Source organism: Neodiprion fabricii, chromosome 4 (assembly GCF_021155785.1).
Source record: "Neodiprion fabricii isolate iyNeoFabr1 chromosome 4, iyNeoFabr1.1, whole genome shotgun sequence".
Lineage (NCBI taxonomy): Eukaryota > Metazoa > Arthropoda > Insecta > Hymenoptera > Diprionidae > Neodiprion > Neodiprion fabricii.
Window position 1 is genome coordinate 38,873,641 of NC_060242.1, and position 22,561 is coordinate 38,896,201.

A 22,561-nucleotide genomic window follows, 5' to 3' on the forward strand; every position below is an offset into this window, starting at 1 on the left:
GCGCGGAAAGTTTATGTTTATAAATTTCGTCCCAATTTCTCTTATACGTATCCATGAAACTTTAACAATCGTTGCATAATTTCTTTTTCTTTGAGATGAAGAGTTCGACTCGGATATGTCGAACTGCGTGATATTCGTTCAGGATTGCATTAAAATACGAACTGATGCAGGCCCGATGAAGTGAAAAGGATCGATCAATCCTCAACGATCAATATTTCAAAGCATTTCGGACTAGAACTAGCTTATAATAATCTGCATTCTTTTTCCACTCGGTCAAAAATACCACAGAGGCTTGATATCGATCGCTTTGTTTCGGTTAATGAAATGCCGTAATATCGTTCATCGTTGCACTTCGATCGAGAATTCAAAAACTTGCACTGCGTCTTGAATGCTTTACACTGATTACAATCAATCCTCATTAGTCAAGCGTCCCGCACTCGCGACGCATCCGAGAGATTTCAACGCGATCCGCGTTAACCGCGTCAGTTTAAGGATCGGCGATATTCGCAGACCCGAGTCGTTTACAGCCTGATTTCGAAGTCCCGATAAAAATTCAAAAAGAGCTTTCGGCGAATGAAAACCAGTGAAAATTCGCTTCAACGCTAAAAATTTATGGAAGAACCGCGCAGCGGGTATATTTGCACCGAATTTCGAACGGTGCCACGCGAAACTTCGCCAACGACTGAACAACCAGTCTCTTCCTCCTCCGGACCGACCACCGACTGTCTGCCGGATCGACCGACAGACGGATGAACCGAATCGTGATCAACGGGGTAGGTTGCGTAGCCTGGAGACTAACGTACCTACCACCTATACGCTTCGAGTATATTTGCGTTCGTTCGGGGGCCGGATGAGACCGGGCCGTCCCGGAAACGGTATCACTCGTCATGTACAATCTCGAGGATGGCGAAACCGTGCAGACGAAGAAGGCGAAGAACCACCACCACGACGCGGACGTAAACTGCACCGTATGACGCGTTACGTCGACGCGACCCCTCGCCTGTTCCTTGTATAGAATTACCAACTACCCACGGGGGGCACGCGAAGTAGGGGCCGCCGGTAGAAGGGGACGTCGAGGAAGTGGCTACCCCCGCCTGCAACCCCCGTGGCCCCTCGCCGTTCGACGGTTGCGTGCGTGAATCATGCATATCGATTTTCCTCTATCCCCATGTACCCTGCATGCACGTTCGTTCGTTCCGAGTCCAGTGTGCACGCATACGCGTTCGCGTCCCCCGTCCACTAATTCCAGTTTCCCCTCCCATCCACCCCCTGCCGGCCCCCGCCGCCCCTCGATGCATACAGCAGTCTGCAACGGCAGCGTACGTGTCAACCAACCCCCTCCGTACTTTTTCTTATTCTTTTTTCTCAAAGGCCTGGGCCCCCCCCCCCAGTAGCGGTGGCGGTGGTGTGTTCCTCCGCACAATGCCCCCTTGCTTGTCCCTCTCCTGCCTTTTGCCCCCCCCCCCCCCCCCCCGCCCCTTCTCGTCCACCCCGCCGCCTTTCTTTCCAGCATCATCGCGCTCTTCGACTGCGGTATACGGACGCCGATCACGCATATCGGCCCTCCCGAGTGCTGCTAGGCCTCCAGGTCCTCGGTTGCAGCAGCCAGGACGGAACGAGAGCCGCGTGTTGCCCCCGCCCTGGTGCAGCTAATAAACCCTCATCCTTTGTCCCCTGCCTGTACAGCCTCTCGTCGCCTTTTGTCTTTGCGTATTTCGTTGTTGGTAGGCTGCATGCATAACATACATGCGTACATGTGACGATACGCGGAAACGTCGCGTCGTCGCCCTGACCCGCAAGATTGAACTCACCCTTTAACACTTTAGAGGGCTTCGTGGAGCGCGTATATATTATATACCATCGATGTTATATCGTTTGTTCGATGAGTTTTTGGCAAAACTTTTGCGGCATTGCCGGACGATAATTTTCACATATATCACACGTGCGTTAATTTATTCACACGGATGACGATCGCTTAATTGGCGCAGCTGCCGCTAAAAGGATCCTCAATTAGTTTCACGGAACAATGGGGATTTAATGTGATATTGAGAGAAAACATTTTTTTCATCCTTTTCGTCAGATGTTGCGATCAAGGGTTACGGTTCAGCTTCGATACACTGGATCTCCTGATTCAAGTGAAAATTCTTGCTCCTTCCCTTATCCGAAGCGACTCGTGTAAATACCTTGCGATTCACTTGGGCCTATGACGTCACATTAACGGACGCGCTTGTCCCGGGGATTCGCATTGTGTATCAAATCCGATGACCATTAAAAGCACTGACAAGTTTTTGTTATTGAACATATTTTTCGTTGAATCACGCGAGGTGTAAGTTCTATATTAACTATTATTATTACTAACGGATGAACTATACTTATTGTTGGCCTGTCAGTCTTCCGGTCCGTAAATTTTCAAAGTTCGAAATAATCGATACGACGCGCCGGCACCAAAGGCAACACCATTTTCTGGCTCAGAAAAAGCTTCAGACGGAGGGCGCACTTTAAACGATTGACAAAGTGACACGTGTTGTCTACTTTTCCTATGGCAAAACTCTGGCGAATAGATGAATATTATTATAAATTAGACCTTTGATCTGTTTTGTGAGTAGAAAATATCATCTGCAGTATGATAATGCATAAAGAAAAAAGATTGTGGACAATAATTTGTACTTCGACAAACAGAGATGATTGAAATAACTTTGATGCATAGATTCTTTAATAATTAGGTAATTATTTAATATAATAATATAAATAACTACATCTATATACAGAGATATTATGGAATATAAATTATTATTTTAGAGTAATGATGTGCCGAATTCGAATGATAAATGAGTATTTTTTTAACATGAATATGATCAATTACGCTATGTTCAGCACTCCACGAATTCAATTGAATATTATCTCTCCCGTCCCGCGAACTCCGGTCCAATAAATAAATATAAATAATGCGAATGGCACAGTCGCAGGGTATCCAGTTCAACTATACGTATACATGTACTTTTACATATCATATACATACAGATGAGTAAGTTCGAATATAAATTATCTTAATATCACGGCCGGGGTAACTAACTATAGAGAATAAAATTACCGTTTTTCATTCTAAATATTTACTGTATATAAGTGTATAATAGACGTATAACAAATTAATATTAACGTGTACAAAGTGATGTCTATTGTACTGCGAATGACGAATAAAGTAATAATAGTAATAATAATCGTAACAATAACAGGTAATTAAAAGTGTGTTCTTATTTATTTCGTTTTTTTTTTTACACGGGCTAGAGTATACTTGCGTATCATGATTAACACCGGGATTGACAGAGCGATGCTCCCCTATTACCCTTCGAAATAATATATTCTCGTATTTATGAGTACGTAGCGTTAAAATGCCTTTGGAATGTTTCATTGATCGCTAATACGTGGGTAATAGTAATTACCTATGAATAATATATGATTACGATGAATCGAAAATTTAAAATACGCAGGCATACACATGCGAATGAGCTTTGTTAGTCACGTAATACCGTTCTCGTTATATAGCTGCCGGTTATAAGTTTCCATGATTTCGAAACGATGTTGATCTTTGGTAATTTAATAATAATTTTCACGTTTTTGTATTTTGTTACCGAAGTACAATTGTATCATATGCAAAATAATCACTTTTTTGTTTCTATCTCCCATAATTCTTCAATCTCTTGTTTCTAGTCCAAAACTTGAGATTCCAAATAAATAAATAGTACTAGCATATTGACTAGCCTTTGCAAAGTTATGAGGAATGAAGAAAATGAGGAGCTCTTAGAAGTTTTTCTGTCACCCCAGATGTGAAAAACCTCAATTCTTGAAGTACAAACGACAGATTCACAGCTTTCGAGTTGGGAAATAGTTGTAATATCTATTTTCTTAAAGCATCCTAATGTATCCAAAGCAGTGATGTAAGCGATTCCTTACGCGTAAGAAATAGAGACAGATTAATACTTATTTTTTTCTAATTTTCTTTCGAATATATAATTCACAGATACGGAGTTTTGCCATTTCGTACGAAATGCTTATCTGTACCTATTCCTTGCAAATATAAGAATCGAGCTACATGACTGCATGTGAATTATTTTTTGACACCCTATTCACTTGAAGTTAAATCATTTTTTCCGTGGATCAAGACTTCCCCTTGTCTTTGACTTTTACCCTTGGTGACGAGGAATACAATTTTCTAATTACCGACACCAAGTCGTTTTGAGGAAACAAATTTTCTAGTATACCCTCCAGGAGTACATAAAGTAGTCTTCGATTAAGCACAGGTTCTTGAAAAAGTTGAAAGACTCTGAGCAATCCACGGCGAGTCGTTTCACTACCAATGATATGTTTGAGTTCATCTGAAAAACACGATAAAAGCGCTACCTTCGCTGCTACTCGCGTTCTGCTTTTCATTTCTGCATCTCGCGGTGGTTTAGCCTCTGCTTTGACACCGTTTGGCCAGAAACTATGCCTAAAATGTGAAAAAAAAAAAATATATAAATATGTCACGGCCCGAAAAATATTTCGAAATTCTATCGATTTGATTCCAATAATATTTACTTGAATAGTTTCAAATACGTTGCAACGTTTTTCGGACTTGTTAAAAGTGACACATATTCCACTATCCTCCTGTTCACAATGTCGCCAAACATCATTCTGATTATTTGCCTCAGTAACGTAACGATTCTCCTCCTTAGCCATTGGTTCTTCACTTTCAAATCGAACACTTCATCCATTAGGAGCAAAATTATTCTCAATGGAATGTTATCGTCCGTCTGAAATATGCATAACTTTAGCCTTTTTTTTTTACACCATTCATTCATTGCATATTCGGTCTTAAATCTATACTGAGAATTCTATTTTGCATTTAGCAGATTTTCTACCAAACTTACCTCGACATCAAGACTCGCTCCAACTTTGACACTCTCATAAAGCATACTGTTCTTTTTTGGATTTCCAAAGAATTTACTTATGTTGTCCATAACACCGTCCACTGTGCTCAGCATATTGTCAGGCATCGTCTTCACTGCTTGCGTCATATTCTTCATTGAAGTCTTCAAAGGATTCACCAAAGTGTCGAGCTGCAAAAGATTTAAGTCTTCTTTTCAAGAAAAACAACATGATTATAACATCGAGATATTCTATGAACACAGATAGCTATTATTTTGTGTTCAAAAATTCGTTGAGATGGGTTGTAAAATTGCAGTAACTTAGTGATACTTCGCAAAGGCTATTTAAAGAAAAGACTCGTATCCAACTAACTGTTCTAGCAACATGACCTCCTGTGACTCCTTTGTCATAATCTCCTTGCTCCAAGAACGTTAGTAGTAAGGACTGGAGGCCCAAGTGGCCATCAACAGTGAGTGGTCTAGTGAGCTGTTGTAGCCAGATGTTGAGCATGGTCATTCTTCTCTCGAGAACGGCACGGTCCATATTGTGGAAGGCTTTCTTAGCTGGGAATGGCAACTTGGCTAAATCGTAATACTTGTCCTTGATTTTCTGATGAAGATCGTGAAAGTCAGAGTATCTCCTGTAGATGTGCCACTTTTCCTGATACCCAGTATCATACCTTTTAGTCACGGCCACCGCGTAAATCCCATAAGTTTTACCTTTATCATTAACGATACCAGTCTCAATTATCTCTGCTAAAATGTCAAACCTCCCCTGCACCAGCTTCTTTATTGCATTTTGGTCAGTCATCATTGTGTCGCCAATCTTTAAATATCGTTCGCTTTCCGGCTCCAAGTAAAACGTCACGTCAGACTCTGGACCGGAGCTCAAATCCCGTGTCACTCTCTTGGGCTCTGCGAATGTCCCCTCCCGATTGACATCTGCACTTGCATCGCTGTCGATGTTCACCTCAGAGTCTAGATCAGTTTCATCAGATATCCCACCGCTACACTCCGTACCCAGGCTTATCAGATGTGTCGAAGAGTTTGGATTTGACTTCACTCTGTTGCCTGAGTCGTCGTTGCCCCGGCGGATGTCGATTAACTCCCCTTGTTGTACATCGAGGTCGTTACCAAAGCTTGATACGCTTATGCTATCCAAAGATCTTGAATCTTCTTCAGAAGTTGGATCCTTGAGTAATTCTAGCTCTGCGAGTAGCCGGACGTACGAAATGGAACGTTTAAAAGCAGGAAGGAACCTATCCTCATTCTGCAGTTTCTCATAGCAGCAGGTCTGCAAATCGTCGAACCAAGTTTCACGTACAGGTTCGGACTTTATCCGGGTGGCAAGTATTTTGACAAGAGCATCGTCGAGCTGGAGTCGTATGCAGGCCTTATCGCTAAGATACTGTTGGTAAATTTTTACCGCTGCTTCTTTAAGATTCTCCAAATCAGTATTTTTCGTTTTTGAATTATCCGCACCGTTGCCGTGAAGCTTCTGAAGCTCTATATCAGATATTTGCTGCTCCGCTGACACTTTCCACCCATATATATTCAGGTAAAAGAATAAGTACGCCTCCGCCCCAATGCTCGTCATGTAGTCAATGTAATAGCTGAGCGCTATGTTGTTCTTCAACAGTTCGTCCAGTGGCAGGTTTACTAACTTGTGCCCAGGAACTAGTAGCCTGTTCCACTCTTGGTGGGCACTCATACCATCTGTCAGATCGCTTTCGAGACCCTCCTGCATCCTTATCATCCTAGTTTCAAGAATCTTTTTCACATATAGCATGCTGTTTAGTCGTTGCTTGACTGTCAAGTCGTTGTCACCGCCCGAATCTTTAGATCTCAAATGTGCGATTTCTTTTAATACAACAACTTTGGTGGCAGCCAGTTCCTCCAGGTTATCCGTTATTCGAATTACGGTTAAAAAGGTTTCGCTAGGTAGTGTCATATCTTTTGTACACTGGAATTGAAAAAGAGATGGTGTTGGTGCACTTATCTACATCTCTTATTGATAATTATATTTTCGTCTATTACTTACCAACCATATACATGCTTGATTGATGTAATCTGGGTCGGAGAGTAATTTTAGCATAGGCTTAATGACAACGTTGACAAGAAGCTCCCGGAGGATAATCCTGACAGTGAGGCAGTTGAAATCTTCCTTCGGCAGCAACAAGTATAGGAGAATCTCTGATATTTCCGCAAGGAATGTGAGCTCCTGACTCTCATTTGTGCAAACGAGATCTCTACATATCAGATTATTCTCCATCTGCACTTCGAGATCAAAGAATACTTTCTCTAAAGAATCTTCCTTTTCTTCTACTGGTTCCGTTCCAGGTTCAGTGAGTGATCCCAAGTTTGGGACATAAAATTTTGATTGTGAATACCACGAGATATCAGTCTCGCTCTTGTTTCTACGATGCGTCGGAGTTACAGTCTTTTTCGGAGTACTTCCTGAGGTGCTTGAACTTCCACCACCTTTGTATAATTTCCCACTTTTCATCTTAGCTCTGGCCTGTCGGTAGAGACGTACATGCGACGCTGCATCGTCAACCAAACGCGTTGTCAGATACGGTATCCAGTCGACATCTTTTACTCTGGAATCAATGCATGGAAAGAGGCTATTGGAATGTTACCAGAGCTCATGTCGAATCAGAGTGCGGTCAATTTTAAGAATCAATAATACATTTGGTAGAACATTTTCAGCAATATAGTCACCTATTTGCTAAGTTGATGGCAATCTTCTGAGCCGTGTCCCTTACGGATTTAGGGAATTCTTCATCATCTGTTAACCGTCCATACCATGGCTCTACGTGATCTCTTAAAATGAAGTCCAGTATTTCCTGGAAATAGTATGTGTTGTTTAGCATCTGTCCAGTTCTCAATATGGTTGTGGTAGGTATCTACGTTGTACTCTCTGTATAGGGTGTACGATACACTCATAGAAACAACTACTCAATCCCGACTCGGTGCATATGTTACCTCAACGTCTTGTAATTCACCTGTAAAGATTCATCGATGACATGACTCCCTGTAACTCTTCTGTCAGAGGTAAACTTCACTTTATTTTTGTAAGCGTCGTCGAGTTGCTAAAAAAATAATGAGAGATTAAAAATATTCCGTTTAGTTTAACAAATTTTATCTCATTTACACTGCAGGATACTGAATTGAAAAATGAAATACCTGTCGCAGCTTGTCTGTCTTTTTGTATAAGTTTTCTCTTCTGGCTTTGATTTCATCAGGAAGAATTGGAGCATAACGAGCATAAATGGATGTTAGTATCCTGTATAAAAATAAAATTTAGATAATAAGTATTATGTGTGCACAAAGCGAGGCTGGGCAAGACATGTAATTCTGGCAAGATGGATAGCTACCAAAATGTTTAGACAAATTCTACAAGTAAGTTTAATGGACAGGCAATAAAACTAGCCACCTGATAAATCCAGGGACTGAAGTTTTATGACTGCAATAAATCATTAAACATATTCAAGTATCAGAGGCATAACATGTTTATGATTGATAATAAGTTTTATAAATACTTGCTGTGTGATAAAGCTGACTGATATAAAAATAATTCTACCTGTAATTTTCCTAAATTTACATATTAAAAGAAATAGCACATTAGCAAGAAGGTACAAAGCATCAACTCTGACACAGTTTTGTCCAAATTTGGTAAATTATTACGTCATTTGACTGCCTTACGCATGGCATTTGAAGGTTGGGTGTAAATTGCTATATATAAGGAAAGTTTCATGACTGAAAGTTCCTGCCTTATTCAGATTTGTAACAACCTTGAACTTGTTTCAATAAATTCAAGAGTGTCAACAAGATAGTGCTTTGCAAGATTTACTCATGTGTATGAAAATATATGGATGAACAGATATTGCAATCACCCAGTTAACAGGACAAGTAGAACGATGATGATTTTGCAAATTGTCCCCAATCCAAAGAGCGTGACGAAGAGAATGACAACCGCCGCAACAACTCCGTAAAGCGGAACGTTCATCTGAAAGCAATATCGACACTTTACTTGCGAACATTTTTTCTTCTTGTTCCAACGGTAATAGCAGATTGGCTAAACAAACATGTAGATATAAAAAACCGAAGAATAAAAAACAGACAACTGTTGGGCAATGTCGTTTTTTCCTCATTAACCAAGTATCTGTTATCAAGCAAACCGGAGGATTTCGTAGATATATCTGGAATCGGGGGATGAGGTGACACATGGAATATTTAATTGACTTTGAATAAATCTTTGATCGTAGGTGCACGCTATGTATGAGTTCGGTCTTGATTTTGACATCCGTAAGTATACGTGACTACTCATGAGTGGGACGTGCCTTACCTATCAACAACATCGCGCGTGCTCGGCATGATCATTATTTACACAGTTATGTGAATATACGCAGATGTCGGATGAAGGAATTTTAGATAAATAATAATTCAAGGCCTGTGTGTTAAATTGTTCTACTAGGGGAGGTGTTTTGAAGGTGGCGTGAGAAAGGGAGCGGGTTGATTTTCGTCTGGTGTTACGAACCTTTGATATACGACGATATAATCCACACGAACCGCGGTGGCCGTAGCCACGTACATATTGAGCTCCGCAACGCAACTACGGGGCTTATCGACGGAAAGCGGTCAGCTGACTAACCTTTTATTTACATTTTTACTTGTGAGAAATAATCTGCAACAACAGCGAGACATTTTTTCTGTTAGTTCAGTCCACCACCACTCGTAGCGCTACCTACCAAATCGCTATTTGCGCGCGCGCAATCGAACCGATTTAAACTGAGATTTTTGGTCAAGACTTCCGCAGACATAATTTTAGCGACAGATATTTCAAGATTCAAACGTAGATTTCAGAGAAAAATACGAATGTAATTTCGAGAAAATCTAGAGGGCTACAAAGTTTAATAATTTTGGGGTAAATCGCACACTACGTGTATGAAAAGATCACTTTTAGAGTATAATGAAGAATTGGTCGAAGAACTAGCATTTACGTTTTTATACGGACTAGTAATAAAAATGTTTGAGATATTTAACCGATTATTTATTTTGCAAAATTACGTGCATTCACCTGGTTTTTGCAAATGCCGGCTGCTGGCCGATTGTGAGCATTCGAAGGATTCGAGGTCTTCCCCATGTTACCCTTATTATACCTGGATGCACCACGGCGAGATGTCGCCACGTGTTTCGCCCCAAGGATCAGGAGGTACCCTTCAATTTTCAAACCATGCGCGGGGTGACCGAAATATAGACGGGGCTGAGTGCAGTCTTCGTAAATCTCTGATCCTTTCAAGTCCGTCATCCAGTTGAAAGTGGAATTGCCATTGCACTTATCGAGGGAAAATAAAACGCGATAAATGACATAACGTTTGAATGTCAAGTTATTTGAATTCTCCTTTATGAGACGATGTTGTTCAACTGAATTTTTCGCGTGTTCTATTCAAATTTGTTTATTAGTAACAATCAAACACGGCTAACGATAAGTCGAAACTCTCAGTGACTTTCGAAACCGTTGATAGAGTAAGCGAGTACACAATGGCCAAACTTTTAGCGACTTTGAAAGCAATAATAACGAGGCTCGTTTTCGCTGCTCACGGTTTCGTCGCCATCTGGCAAGTGACTACGTTCAAAAAAAATCCTCTCTACTGGTATCTGAGTTGTCCGATTCTGCTCCTATTCTTCGAAGGGATATTCACGCTAACCATAAAGGAAAACCAAGAGTGGAAGTGGTAAGATCAACCTCAGCATGTCGTGGGTTCATTTTTGCCTAGAGTCTACAACAGTATCGGAAGTTCTACGATAAATATAATGATGAGTATATTATTGCGTAACACACGAGCCACTACAGCTATTTAAACAACTGTGTGCCAGTGACGCGGTAAATGAATCATCCAGAATCTAACCGAATCGGAAATGATACGTTGGGTATCAAAACAAGAATACATGTTTAAAAACGAGAATCTGCACCGCAAAAAATGAAAAAAAAAATGGACATGAAATTTCTGGAATTATGATCTCCGTTGTATTTTCTCGGTATATATCAAACCAGACTGCTGCAGTTTTATTTTATTCTAACGAAGCGCGGACCCTAACAAGCCAATTTTCCGGGGCATAGCGTTTGATGGTCCGGATGAATGTAGCGGTCGCCCCTATAAACTGTGCAGTGGCGGTCTTTTGTGCGCGTGTTCTGGGGTGACGGTCGGAAATTGGGCATTAGCAACTCGTTCGATTTCAACCAAACAGACTCAATATTTATCGACCTACATTAAAGACGGTACTCGCTCCACAGGGATTCGCGTGAAATAATATCTCCGCATCATCTAGGCATTCACATTTCGCATGTTACGTGAAACATGTGCTGCTCCTTACTCATCATTCTAAAAGAATGTTTTTTGTTTAAAGGTTCTGCCCCTCTGTTTTTCTCTACCTCAGCAGCGTTGTACCGGCGATATGGCTTCTGGAATTGGACAAGGTGGACAGACGCCTAAAAATGCGCGATTCCAACATCAATCTTACTGATAATTTGAATTTCACTAATCTTGCTGGGGCGGATTTAAAAAACTTGGAAAAAGCTCTCGGTGTACGTAAATTTCCACGCAAAAATATTACAGCGACGTTACAATTTTTGATAAGCCCGTATAGCAAGCAGTTTAAGTCCAAATTGCGTAATTTAATCTGATGCACGGGTAATAATTTTTATATGCAGATGAACATCAGGTTACCGGATATCCAAATATCGACCGAGACCTGGGTGACGTTGATCGAGCAATTCTTAATGCTTATTTTGATAATCGGTCGCTGGATGCTTCCCAAGGGTGAACTGACGCGAGATCAGCTAAGCCAACTGTTGCTTGTCTACATTGGCACTGCCGCTGACATCATCGAGTTCTTCGATTCATTCAAGGTCAGGTGTAATGCCCTCAGTTGTTCTTCCATCTCTCGATCTCTATTCCATCTGGGAGATGAATCGATTAAAAAATGTTTGAATCAGATTAAGATTGAGAAGAATGATCATTGTTTCTTTTTTGTTGCCATTTCCACAGGAGGGAAAGATCGCCCAAGAACCTCTGTTGGTGTACCTTACATTGGCGATCTGGGCTTGGTCGTTGATGCAGTTCACGGTAGTCCTGACGGCAACAAAGTCCAGGAAATCTCGATTATCGTCCGGAACGACAGTGAAGCGGAAACGGGGCGTCCGGGCGCAGGAGACGAGCTGTTGCAGCATCGACGTCTGGGGAATCGCACTGAACATGGCGCTGCAAGACGGACCGTTTCTCGGTTTCCGTCTGATCCTGATAATCCACTACCAGATAGTCAGCTACATGAATATTTTTTTCACCTGCAAAAACACCCTGGTCATACTCCTCCAGTTGTACCGACTTTACGTCGTTCAAAGTGAGGGTAAGATCCGGCGGAAGGAGGAGAACCTTGGCAAGCGCGAGGCCCAATCTGCCAATATCAGCATCATATCTCGAAGCACTCCGACTTCTCGGAAACGGAAGCGCGAAGAGCACGGATCCAGACGCCCCAGGAGGGATCAGGACTCAGAGAGTGACGAGTCCGCGCGAGAAACCGACAAATACGAACTCTCGCCGAGAAACCTTGAGGCTGCGACGAGGTAAGTAAATGTTCTTGGTCTATGGTCGGCACTATTCTTGACCATTCTTGTCTGTTCGTGCGAAGGAGGACGAGGGGCGGTCGTCAGGACACGGGCTACTCGACATCGAGTTCCCGAACTTCGTCGAAACAGGACAAGCTCCAGAAACGAGAGAACAAGAAGAAGTCGACGAGTTCCAGGCGGGAGAATTCGACCGATGAAGAGCGTCGCGGTAAGCGATCCGAGCCGAAGAAGAAGAAGCGAAAGCGATCCGTGGAACTCAAGGATAGCTTCAAAGTTGGAGCCGGCGTGGAGAAGGAGAGTCCAAAAGGGAGTCGGCGAGGCAAGGTTCGATGTGCTGAAAAAAAGGAGAAGGAAACAGACGGCAACGGCCGCCGAAGGCGTCGCGAGGCTCCCGATCCCGAAGAGGGTGAGGAGGAAGAGGAAGATGAGATACAGCGGACGGTCACCGAGACTGAGGACGAAGACGACGAAGAGGAAAGAAGCCGGCATCGATCTTCGTCTCGTTCTTCAGCTGCTCGGAGTTTAGGAAGCGACTCTGAGGGCGCCAGAAGGTTAGCGAATGTTCAAAAGTCATTAATCCTTAGTTCAGAGTGCTCACCAATTTTTGCTCGCTTTTTGATTCTATTCAGATACAGGCGGCGGAGGCGTGGACATGAAGTTCGCGATTGACAACGGAGTCTCGGCATCGTGGCGATGTTCTTCCTCTATCTTGTCATCCTCGTGATTTGCATGCTTTTCATTCACGCCGGTATAAATGACGGCCTTGTTTTGACGACGAGAAGTCGTCGTCAGTTCTTCTCGTCGCCCAGTCAACAAGGATCAGAAACTTGACGCGAACGGTTTAAGCACAACCGTGTTCTTCGGACCCTCATCAGACCGGATCCAATTGTTTCGGCCAGGCTGTAACGGGCTACATTTATTAATAATCAAAACACATTCGAATGAATCTATTCTAATTTGAGATATTGTGATTAATTCTAGCATTTTAGGTGTTTACGCGTAGATGCAGAGTTAGATTTGATATGCAGCTGAGCCTCTGCATTATGGACGCAATGTGCATTGTTGAGCATTATATAGATTAGTGTTGTTTCAACGTTTTAACTGTGAATTTTACATTTTATTGACAATTTTTGCGAGGATTGGAAGTTCTCAGAGTATAGCGTGTAATTAAATATTGATTGATGGATTACACGGTCCTTTTCTCTCATGTAAAAAGCCTGCCAGATAACGAAAGTATTGTACCGTTTTAATTATTCATCATGAACAAAATAAATAAAATAACCATTTTCTTTAGTGGAATGTCGATTTTTGACCCCATAAATTTTTAAATACTTTTGTGACTATCAGACTTATTCCAGATACGAAACTGAAAAATTGACGGTGTGATTTAATACATTTTGACGTTTATTGGCACAAATCATGAAACATTAAGTTGCGCCACAATTTACCTGCAAACATACTTGTGAGAATGCAGCATAAACGTGAATATACAAATTTACGGTTTGATAATTTAACCGTTTATGTAGTTTATCTTTGCCAATTAGTAATAATATAATACATTTTTCATTGCGCAGCTTCTGTCGGGCATGAAACTAATTTTTTTTTTTTTTTACATACACAGTAGTATCCAATATAACTATCCCTGCTCAACTCGACTATATATCATCTGATTATCTAACTTGAGTACTATAATGAATTTGTGAAAACAGTTCACGGAATTATACAAAAAGCACATCAAGGAACGACGGAAGGAACTTTTTCATCCTTCGCGGGGTTGAAGCCACTGCAAGCTGTGTTTTGCGTCGAGACTGTCAACATATTGACTGAGGTCGCGCTGTCCAACCCCAGTTGCGACGCAGTAGAGAAGACTAGTGTCAACGAGGAGCTCTTCGAGCCAATGATGGCCGCTAGTTTTTCGATCGGGAGTTTGGACCCCTTCGCTGACGGTAATCGTCGTGGTGTTCGACGGTTCTCGTGATAAAGATCCAGTTGCGTCTTCTGCAGAGATCACCGACGTCTTTCGCTTCATTTCCGGTTCCCTGCAACTCGTTTTCACTCCGTCCTTCAATCCTCGGCTCAAGGATCGACCGGCAAAAGAGGCAGCTCCCTGCTCCTTCAGGCTTTCGTTATACTCCGAAAGGATCTTAGCGATTTCTGAGGCCTCGCTGGTGTTCCGGAGGATTGCAGATGACCCATCATTCGGTTTTTTGTCGCAATTATCGTCCGGTGGTAGCGGTGAGTCTTCGTGACTAGAAGGCAGGTCCTCCATCGGTAGAAGCTTTTTGTATATCGAAGACATCTCCATCAGCGTCTCGTCGCTTATCGACGAATCCTCGAGCTCCGTAAGGTTTATACTGTCCGCACCGAGCGGCTGCCCATCAGTAGTCATTTGCTCTGTGCTGAAATAAATCGATTTTAGGAAAAAGTTCCATGCATGCAACTTTCACATACATCGAAGTACATTGCGACGTGAATCCTGCTTGGATCTTTGCATAGCTTGAGTGTGCTTACTTTTTTCCGTCTTTGAGTTCGTTGTCCAGTTGAGTCCAAGCCTCAGCGTCGTGGCGCCGTTTTTTTCCGACGATGCGACGGTAGCTGGGCAACATTACCTGGGCACAGTAGGCCAGCACCGAATGCAGGCTTTCGTGCATGCAAGCTCTAAAGGATACATTCGAGCCCTCGATGATGGGCTGAATAGCATTTTTAGTCGATGGTGGTTTTTGGAGGAATCTCGACGACGTGGGAGACGTCGTCGGCGGGGTTCGCCTCGGGCGTGGGTCCACCGACACCACTTCCACCTCATCCGGTCCATCCAGAACCTCCCGGTACGTGCAGTCCAACCCTTCGGTATCGGTGCTCGACCAGAAAATACGACCTGCATAACCCGCTGCTAATCCAACCTAAAGATTTGTCGTGTAGAAGAGGTCAGTGAAGGGTTCAAGATCGCTTTTGATCTCAAACTTCCAGAACTTTCAGTACTCAACATTTGTCGGAAGTTTGTGCCAGGGTAAGTATTCAAAGGTGACATTGAGAAATGACCGGTCACTAGTACATCTAAACTACGCTTACCATACACCATATATTATGCATAGATGAGTAATGACCTGAGGATGGAAGACGGGTCTTTCGTGCATGCCGTGAACGGGCCATTCTCGCCATTCAGTCTCATCTTTTCGAGTCGGGGCCTGATAGGTGGCTCCAACGGTGTAGAGCTTTCTGGTAACCGATCTGGTATTCATGTAGGGTGTGGTTGAGGGTCTGGTTCTTCTGCTGGTTCCTAGTTCGGCAATTCCTTCGTTTCTCCCTAGTCTCCTGGTAGCGAGAAGTCGCTGCCGTTGCCGGGGACACGTAGCCGACGTCATGGACGTCGTTGCCGCTATCCCAGTTGTAGTCGCATTTTTCTTCGAGCTACATCGCGTAGGATTTCTTCTTGGAACCACGTCGAGAATTCTTCCGGATGGAATAGAATGAAAAGATATTAAAAAGATAAGGCGGAAAAAGATCAAGATCGTAAGTAATGCCTGCCTACTTTTTTCCTCCACTCGCTCTGGCTGCTCTGTGTGTGCGTTTAACTTTGCTGGATGGTGTGGCGGGTCGGGACTCAAAGCCACCACTGCTGCTAGCGCTACCACAGCTACTGACGCTACTGCCGCTGCTTGTGCTGCTGCTGCTACTGCTGCTACCAGTCGTTGTCGTAGTCGTGGCCGTCGTTGTCTCAACTGAGCTTCCGTTCGAGTTGTTCGGGGCTGCGTCGGCTTCCGGGGTCCTGACAGTGAAAGTGTCGTCGTTTCCGTCGGCGCTCTCCATTCTGGGTTCTTGTTTTATAAGGACAGTTCCTGGAGGAAGTTTGTGAACTGGTACCGAGGGCAGTCCCGTGGAGACCGAACCGGAGCTCAATCCTGGAAAAAAATACATGATTTGAGTCGAAATATATGAAATGGAACTTTCCAAAGAAATCTCTATAAATTGTTGAATTTTTTGATTTTTGTCCGTCTAAATACTTGAATTTTTCGGCAACTTTATGATAAATATTTGTTAGTTTCTACTGCAAATTTCTTTACGGGATTAATTCATAAATACATACAGTAATTTTCATATTGGAAATGCAGATAAAATTTTCGTCGATAAACTTGGAATAGTAAGTTTTTACCGGCCGCGTTAAAGGATACTTATTTTGGCTATTATTAGAGCCCATACATGGTTGCCCTAAAAATTTTTTCGGTGGCGGGGGAAACACATAGACTTGATACAAGGGTACCTCCCTGCTTGCCTAATTGCTTTCCCCGCATGGCGACTGCTCCCAACTCTTTCGATCGTGCAACAAAGTGGGCCAGCTCCAGGACTATCTCTGACCTTCGGTTTGGGCTTCAGCGGCCCCGTAATATCCCGCAGTCTATCTCTATAAAGTCTATGTGTATAGGCTCTCAATAATAGTCTATGAAATAAGTATCATATTGAAGTTACGTAAGTATGGTTATCGTAATGGATCATGCTGAGGAAAAATCGTTATTTCACCATTTTGGAATTCTCTGAAAATTAGTAAACCGTAATAAAACAAAACTCACTCATATTTCGAAATCTCAGTTCCTTCAAAATCATTGTAAAATTAAGAAATAGTAACTTTTACCCCAATGTTTCGTTACGATAACTTTACTAACTTCAACCTCGTAAATAAGTAATATTTTGCTCGATCGGTAAGGACTGACTATACAGCATTATTCAAATAATCTTCGAAAGGAGCGAAATTTTACTCTGTCGATAAAGACTGACTAGATCATCCCCTTAAACACAATGTGTCAATAATAAAGAAAAAAATATTAAATTTCTTGAGAAAAATATTTTTATGAGTGAATGAACCTACGATCTTCGTCTTCATCCTTCTCGGTGACATTGAATTGCCTACGAAGTTCCATCTTTGATGCCTGGTCGCTGAGGTCGATCACTCGTGGTTTTTTCACTTGACCATCCGATCTGGGCCCGCGGAGTGATTCTCCAGTATTGGAAACGGGGGTCCGAGTCTCTTCGGCTTTTTGAAACGACTTTTTGAACGACTTTACCACGGCCAATGGCAGCTCACGGATGTAGTGATACCTCGCTCGTTTCGGAATACCTGCAGAATTACTGCCCTTCTTTATCACCGCTATCACGCTGATCTCGTCGTCCGAGGCCCCGGCCGACGAAGTCCTTCCTTTTCGTGGACTCTTGTTGCTCGGTTTGTTCCTGCCGTCCAAGCTCATCACGGGATCAGTGAGGAAAGTTCAATTTTCGGGGTAATACGAGTTCGCGGCGTGTCTTTGATAAAAGAAAAACTGCAATCAGTCGCTGCAATTCACATTACATACCGTCGTTTTGCAAAAGTATATACGCAGATTGTCTATTCGATTTCGGCAGCACCATATTTTACAGAAAGTGACGTCACATCAATAATAAGTTCGCATTACAAATATTTGATTCGCTACTAATTATTACAATGCAGAAGAGTCCAACCCAATGTTTTTAGCGTGATATTAAGAATTTTAAACTACCCAGGGACCCTTGCGCAGGATGCGACTAAACGAATAGACAATCGGTCCTCGCCGCAGTCATTTGTTTCGCAATACAGCATATCTTCCCAACTAGGTTAAATGTGCGATTATACAAATCCGAAGAAGCTTATAACAATCAATCAATAACTGCTCAGATCCGAACGTTTCAAGAAACACAATGAGGCTTACAACGCAGAGGTACGAGCACTTTATATCTTGTCCATGATACGAAAACGTCAGTCAGTTCGCGATGCTCGCGATTCGATGGTAGTCGGTAATTAAAAAGTACCTGAGAAAGTAGCAAGCTTATTCTCACGGCCGAGTGAAGATGAATTCCGAATCGAGTCTGAAATCGGCGAGTACGAGGTGACTGACGATTAATGCTTTTTGGTTGGAAATAACACTGCAAATCGTCGCGACGTGAATACCGGCTTCGCTAAGTTATAGCCGCTCATTTGTTTTCGATCTTCATCTTGTTACCACAGCCGACGCAACTGTTGTCATTTACGCTCACGCATCTTACACCTAGAGCCCTCTAGCCGGCTACTGTGGACCCTGCCGCTGTCGACTCGTCCGCTGTGGGAAATTGAGGATGCATAATACTTCGAGAAGTGCGAAATCCCTCGGCAATACTTTGTTCCGAGCTCACTGATATCGTCATCGACATATAGGTAGTGTGGATTAGGCTCAGGCCATGCCAGTGGAATACGACCAGCTGGTAGAAAGTGATAGCCACTGGTGGCGGTCAATCTCCATCTCTTTCTATTCAGGAGCGTACCAATATGATAGAGAGAGAAAGCAATTGACCTCCACCTCGTTCTCTCTGTCTAAATCTAGCGGACACTTTTCGTAGGCCTTCATGTTGGGATTGCACAGTCCATACTAAGTATATATGTCGATGGATGTCATTAATTTTGTTCATTTTCTTTTCTACCGTTGATACGTATAACACAGTGTCATAGTACGTGATAAGATTCTTGCACATACGAAATAAGTTATGGTTAAAACATAATTGTACCAGCTTATACTTAATTAAATTCATTTCTTATTTATTTCTTTTTCATTGTAGGTAATATAGCCTTAGCGTGCAGTACCATTTTGATTCAAGATATATACTGATATTCAAAGCGCAAAATAAAAATTACTTTTATACAGCCATTTATACATACTATAAGTACAATATTGCACATGGCCTAAAATATCTGCTCCGTACAATCCTTTCAAAATGTATACATATGTAGGTATAGATGTACATCTAATACGTTGAACACTTTGAATATTACATTCCTGGCTGCGCATAAAATTATTTAGATACAACGGTGTACTTTAATTTAGGTATGCACGTATTTACTGTAAATTTGCGAACTAACTACGCGATGTTTTGCATCAGAAAAATATTATTTACAACAAATAAATTACGGCTAAATAGGTACTGTTACGTGATTATCATACTTCCCCTTCATTTATGCTACGTAAACTAATTCAGTTCATATTGTCAGCGGTGAGTGCAAGCGTCGTCAGCACCGAACGACGATTTGGATTAACACCAAGGTTCTCCCAATTTATCCAAGACAGCCGCGCCGTCAAATCTACGAGGTACAATTTACGTGAGATTAGAAAATCGAGGAAATTCCCTTACTCCTCCGAAGGCTAATAAAGGAGCGAGATATACTCGATATAACAGTGACTCGAACCGATTCGAGTCGTGAAATTGGACCCAGAGCTTCGATCATCTCCAATTCGAAACGTTTCCCAAACAAATAATTCCTCACCACTGGTGTTCCATTCTGCACGTTCGCCACTTATCTCGCCTCGAAGACACCGTTCGACGTACGTGAGAGGATCGAGTCTGGCGGCAAGAACTTCCCTGAGGAGAGCGATGTAGGCGATGGCGAGGCGGAGGGTGTCGATTTTCGACAGTCTTTTCTCGTAGGGAAACGTTGGCACGTGAACTCTCAGCTCGTCGAAAGCCGAGTTGATGCTGCTAAAAATCGCAATCACATTTAGAAGTCGGCCTTCTTCCTTATCGGGCTGAAATGAAAAACGAACGAGACCGAAACCCGGAGGCAAAATTCTACGATCATGTTAGATCTTCTCACCTGAGCATCCGCTTTCGCTCCCGGATGTTCGCTGCGTGCCTCTGAATTCTGTACGGACTTCCGTTTGGATAGTAACCCTCCTCGACTCCGCCGTTCATCGGACTCATTCCGTTAATCCCGTTTATACCGTTCATATTCGTCATTCCGTTCATCTCGGCGTCGTTGTGGTCTGCGAAACAAGTTCGCGGTATTAGATAAACGAATTCAACATAATTTTGTTTAAAACTGACGTTACATTTTCTTCTCCACTGGGTTGGCTTTTGCTCTCGGAAAAAATCCACTTCTCTAAGTATTAAACCATTTCTTTCAAAACGGGCATTAAAAATATTTCCCGTTTTACCCAAGTCGTCCACGTACCTTCCACATTGTTCAAACGCCAATGATTCACTTTGAAAATTATCTAATCAATTATGATTACCTGCACTAGACTGAACGGGCATGTGATAGTGAAGAGGCGAATGGGTGTGAGAATGTCCGTGGTTATGTTGCTGGTGTCCTGGACCAGGATGAACCACGTGCTGTTGTTGTTGTTGCTGTTGCTGTTGCTGTTGTTGCGACGAGGATCTTCCTGCGTAAACGCAAGATGGAAGCTCGGATAAATCTTCCTCGCTGATGTCGCTGCTGGGACTTACGTAATACTGAGTGCTGAAACAAGCGTTATTCAAGTCAAATATCCCGTATATAATCATAGAAGTTGCAAAATCAGCCTCGAATGAAATCTAAACTGACGGTATTCGTTCCAGAGATGTATATTATCAATAATATGATTACTTGTAACAGGGTTAAGTTGGAATTGAACTCGACGCTTGTAAAAACCAATTAGAATTAAATATCAGAGATTACTTTATAAATCTCTTGTCGGAATTAAGTTTCACACGACTTTTGAGAATCAAGGCTCATTCCGAATATTGTTCAAACGTTGCTTTTTTAATTACGAATAGTCTGAAACTTGACCTTGATCCACGGTTGGAATCAGACTTCAAAAGCGTCGTCTCGCTTGGAGAAATGGTAAAAAAACCTGGTCTCTGATTAAGCCAAGTATCTCGATAACCGAAAAACCTGCACCTCTTCTTCAGGTAACAAATTATATCAACATTGTCGATTTTGATCCTCCTATTACCTGGAGCAAGCGACCGTGGAGTCAGCGGGTCCTCTGGTAGTTGCGGGTCCGCTTCGGTGTCGAATCCTCTGATTGCGTTCCTCGTATTCGTACTGATTCCTCCCGGGATGGGCCGACATCATGAGTGGATGGTACTTTGCCCGTTGTTCGTCTTAATTTAAAATCCAAGCAGCGCGCAAGCCGCAAGTTTCTAAAATATTTATACACGCTACGAGAAATTCAGATCCACCGGCAGCATCCAACGTTCCCCGAAGATCCCGCTTTCGTTTCCAATTTAGCCAGTTGTCACAATTATCCTGTAGGATTTCCGGATATCGCGGCGCGTCCTGTCCTCGAATATTAAATCACGACTATCAGCCGGATCCCCGGGGAGCCAACCTTATATACCTAGCCTCTAAACGATATCGCTCGGGGATGATCGATACCCCAGACAACTCTGGGCGGAGCCAGGCAGCGACCCTTAGGATCGGCCAATCGGGAATTCGGGAGGCTCGAAATTATACGGAAGGTACGGAGCCATTGGTTCGAGTCCGAGGGCCTTGAGGCGAGTCTCCGGTGCTCAAACGGGTTTTTCTTTGTGCGCGATCGCGGTGGGCGTAAGCTTTTCCACTCACACCATGCAGCTTTTCGTTCTCCCGAAGAGGAGCCATCGCGGCTCGGTCCCTAAGTGCAAGACAAGTATAGGTACGACTAGATTTTACCACGTCGTTTAGCTTTTCGCCGAGATCCGTTTATCAAGGAGGGTTGTCGTAATAGTTAAATTTTTTTTATTTTTCGCCGTTGGAGTCTGGTGGAAATCGATTTACACTACTTTGTAAGACGTACCCATACTGTTCTAGCCTTTGCGTGAAACTTTATACGAAGCATCCTTGTATTCGTTCCTATTGAAAGTCAGACACTCTGTTTTCTCGAAGTTGGTCTTCTCGGACGAATCTATAACGCAGGTCTTTTACAACGTTCTAAAAATATTTTCAAACATATTGTTTTACGGTATGTGGAAATTTTTATTACAACCGAATAACGCGAAGGATTCAAGAATCTTTTCTCGTTAGTGGGAGACTAAGTTGAGAAAAAAAAAGTGGAATCGTTGTGAAGTATTTTCAGGACCATTCGATCAATGAATTTTGGAAAGCTTTGGACCAAGACTTGTGATCAGGCGGTTTGAATTCCTGTAAAAAGTAGGTAAACACATCAGGAATATTACTGATATTGGAATTTAAGGAGTTACACCTAGTTGGTAGTCCGAAAACGGGCAAATTTTCAAGAATTTTTCATTAAGAGAA

General features: G+C 42.6%; 5 protein-coding genes across 7 annotated transcripts; 1 reads left to right on the forward strand and 4 right to left on the reverse strand.

The window, feature by feature from the left end:
* Window positions 1-3,234: 3,234 nt before the first annotated feature.
* On the reverse strand, window positions 3,235-9,619 carry LOC124181509 (sorting nexin-13-like). Of its 2 annotated transcripts, XM_046568144.1 has the most exons (10): window positions 9,445-9,619; window positions 8,801-8,913; window positions 8,091-8,190; window positions 7,910-7,996; window positions 7,626-7,750; window positions 6,946-7,504; window positions 5,278-6,867; window positions 4,908-5,096; window positions 4,576-4,790; window positions 3,235-4,486 (listed from the first exon to the last, which is right to left on the reverse strand). In XM_046568144.1, exons 2-10 carry the CDS (start codon window positions 8,911-8,913, stop codon window positions 4,156-4,158), a joined length of 3,309 nt encoding a protein of 1,102 aa, XP_046424100.1. In that variant the 5' UTR covers window positions 9,445-9,619; the 3' UTR covers window positions 3,235-4,155. The 2 variants fall into 2 exon arrangements, with proteins under 2 accessions (XP_046424100.1, XP_046424101.1); XM_046568145.1 differs by lacking the exons at window positions 8,091-8,190; window positions 8,801-8,913; window positions 9,445-9,619 and having other exon boundaries at window positions 7,890-7,996.
* A 441-nt stretch (window positions 9,620-10,060) lies between these two features.
* Window positions 10,061-13,786, forward strand: LOC124181513 (transmembrane protein 26). The gene is made up of 6 exons (XM_046568151.1): window positions 10,061-10,642; window positions 11,316-11,493; window positions 11,620-11,817; window positions 11,957-12,531; window positions 12,597-13,085; window positions 13,164-13,786. The coding sequence occupies exons 1-6, from the start codon at window positions 10,449-10,451 to the stop codon at window positions 13,201-13,203; spliced, it is 1,674 nt and encodes a 557-aa protein (XP_046424107.1). The 5' UTR covers window positions 10,061-10,448; the 3' UTR covers window positions 13,204-13,786.
* Window positions 13,787-14,122: 336 nt separating this feature from the next.
* LOC124179528 lies at window positions 14,123-15,976 on the reverse strand. Its single transcript, XM_046564016.1, has 3 exons — window positions 15,639-15,976; window positions 15,046-15,434; window positions 14,123-14,933 (listed from the first exon to the last, which is right to left on the reverse strand). Exons 1-3 carry the CDS (start codon window positions 15,894-15,896, stop codon window positions 14,294-14,296), a joined length of 1,287 nt encoding a protein of 428 aa, XP_046419972.1. The 5' UTR covers window positions 15,897-15,976; the 3' UTR covers window positions 14,123-14,293.
* Window positions 15,977-16,059: 83 nt separating this feature from the next.
* Window positions 16,060-17,771, reverse strand: LOC124180743 (putative uncharacterized protein DDB_G0281733). Its single transcript, XM_046566490.1, has 2 exons — window positions 17,396-17,771; window positions 16,060-16,433 (listed from the first exon to the last, which is right to left on the reverse strand). Exons 1-2 carry the CDS (start codon window positions 17,769-17,771, stop codon window positions 16,060-16,062), a joined length of 750 nt encoding a protein of 249 aa, XP_046422446.1.
* Window positions 17,772-18,961: 1,190 nt separating this feature from the next.
* Window positions 18,962-21,623, reverse strand: LOC124180224 (basic helix-loop-helix transcription factor amos-like). 2 transcript variants are annotated; one of them, XM_046565451.1, is made up of 5 exons: window positions 21,279-21,623; window positions 20,577-20,803; window positions 20,159-20,327; window positions 19,832-20,040; window positions 18,962-19,648 (listed from the first exon to the last, which is right to left on the reverse strand). In XM_046565451.1, the coding sequence occupies exons 1-5, from the start codon at window positions 21,398-21,400 to the stop codon at window positions 19,542-19,544; spliced, it is 834 nt and encodes a 277-aa protein (XP_046421407.1). In that variant the 5' UTR covers window positions 21,401-21,623; the 3' UTR covers window positions 18,962-19,541. The 2 variants fall into 2 exon arrangements, with proteins under 2 accessions (XP_046421407.1, XP_046421406.1); XM_046565450.1 differs by having other exon boundaries at window positions 18,966-19,648; window positions 19,832-20,043.
* Window positions 21,624-22,561: the final 938 nt, after the last annotated feature.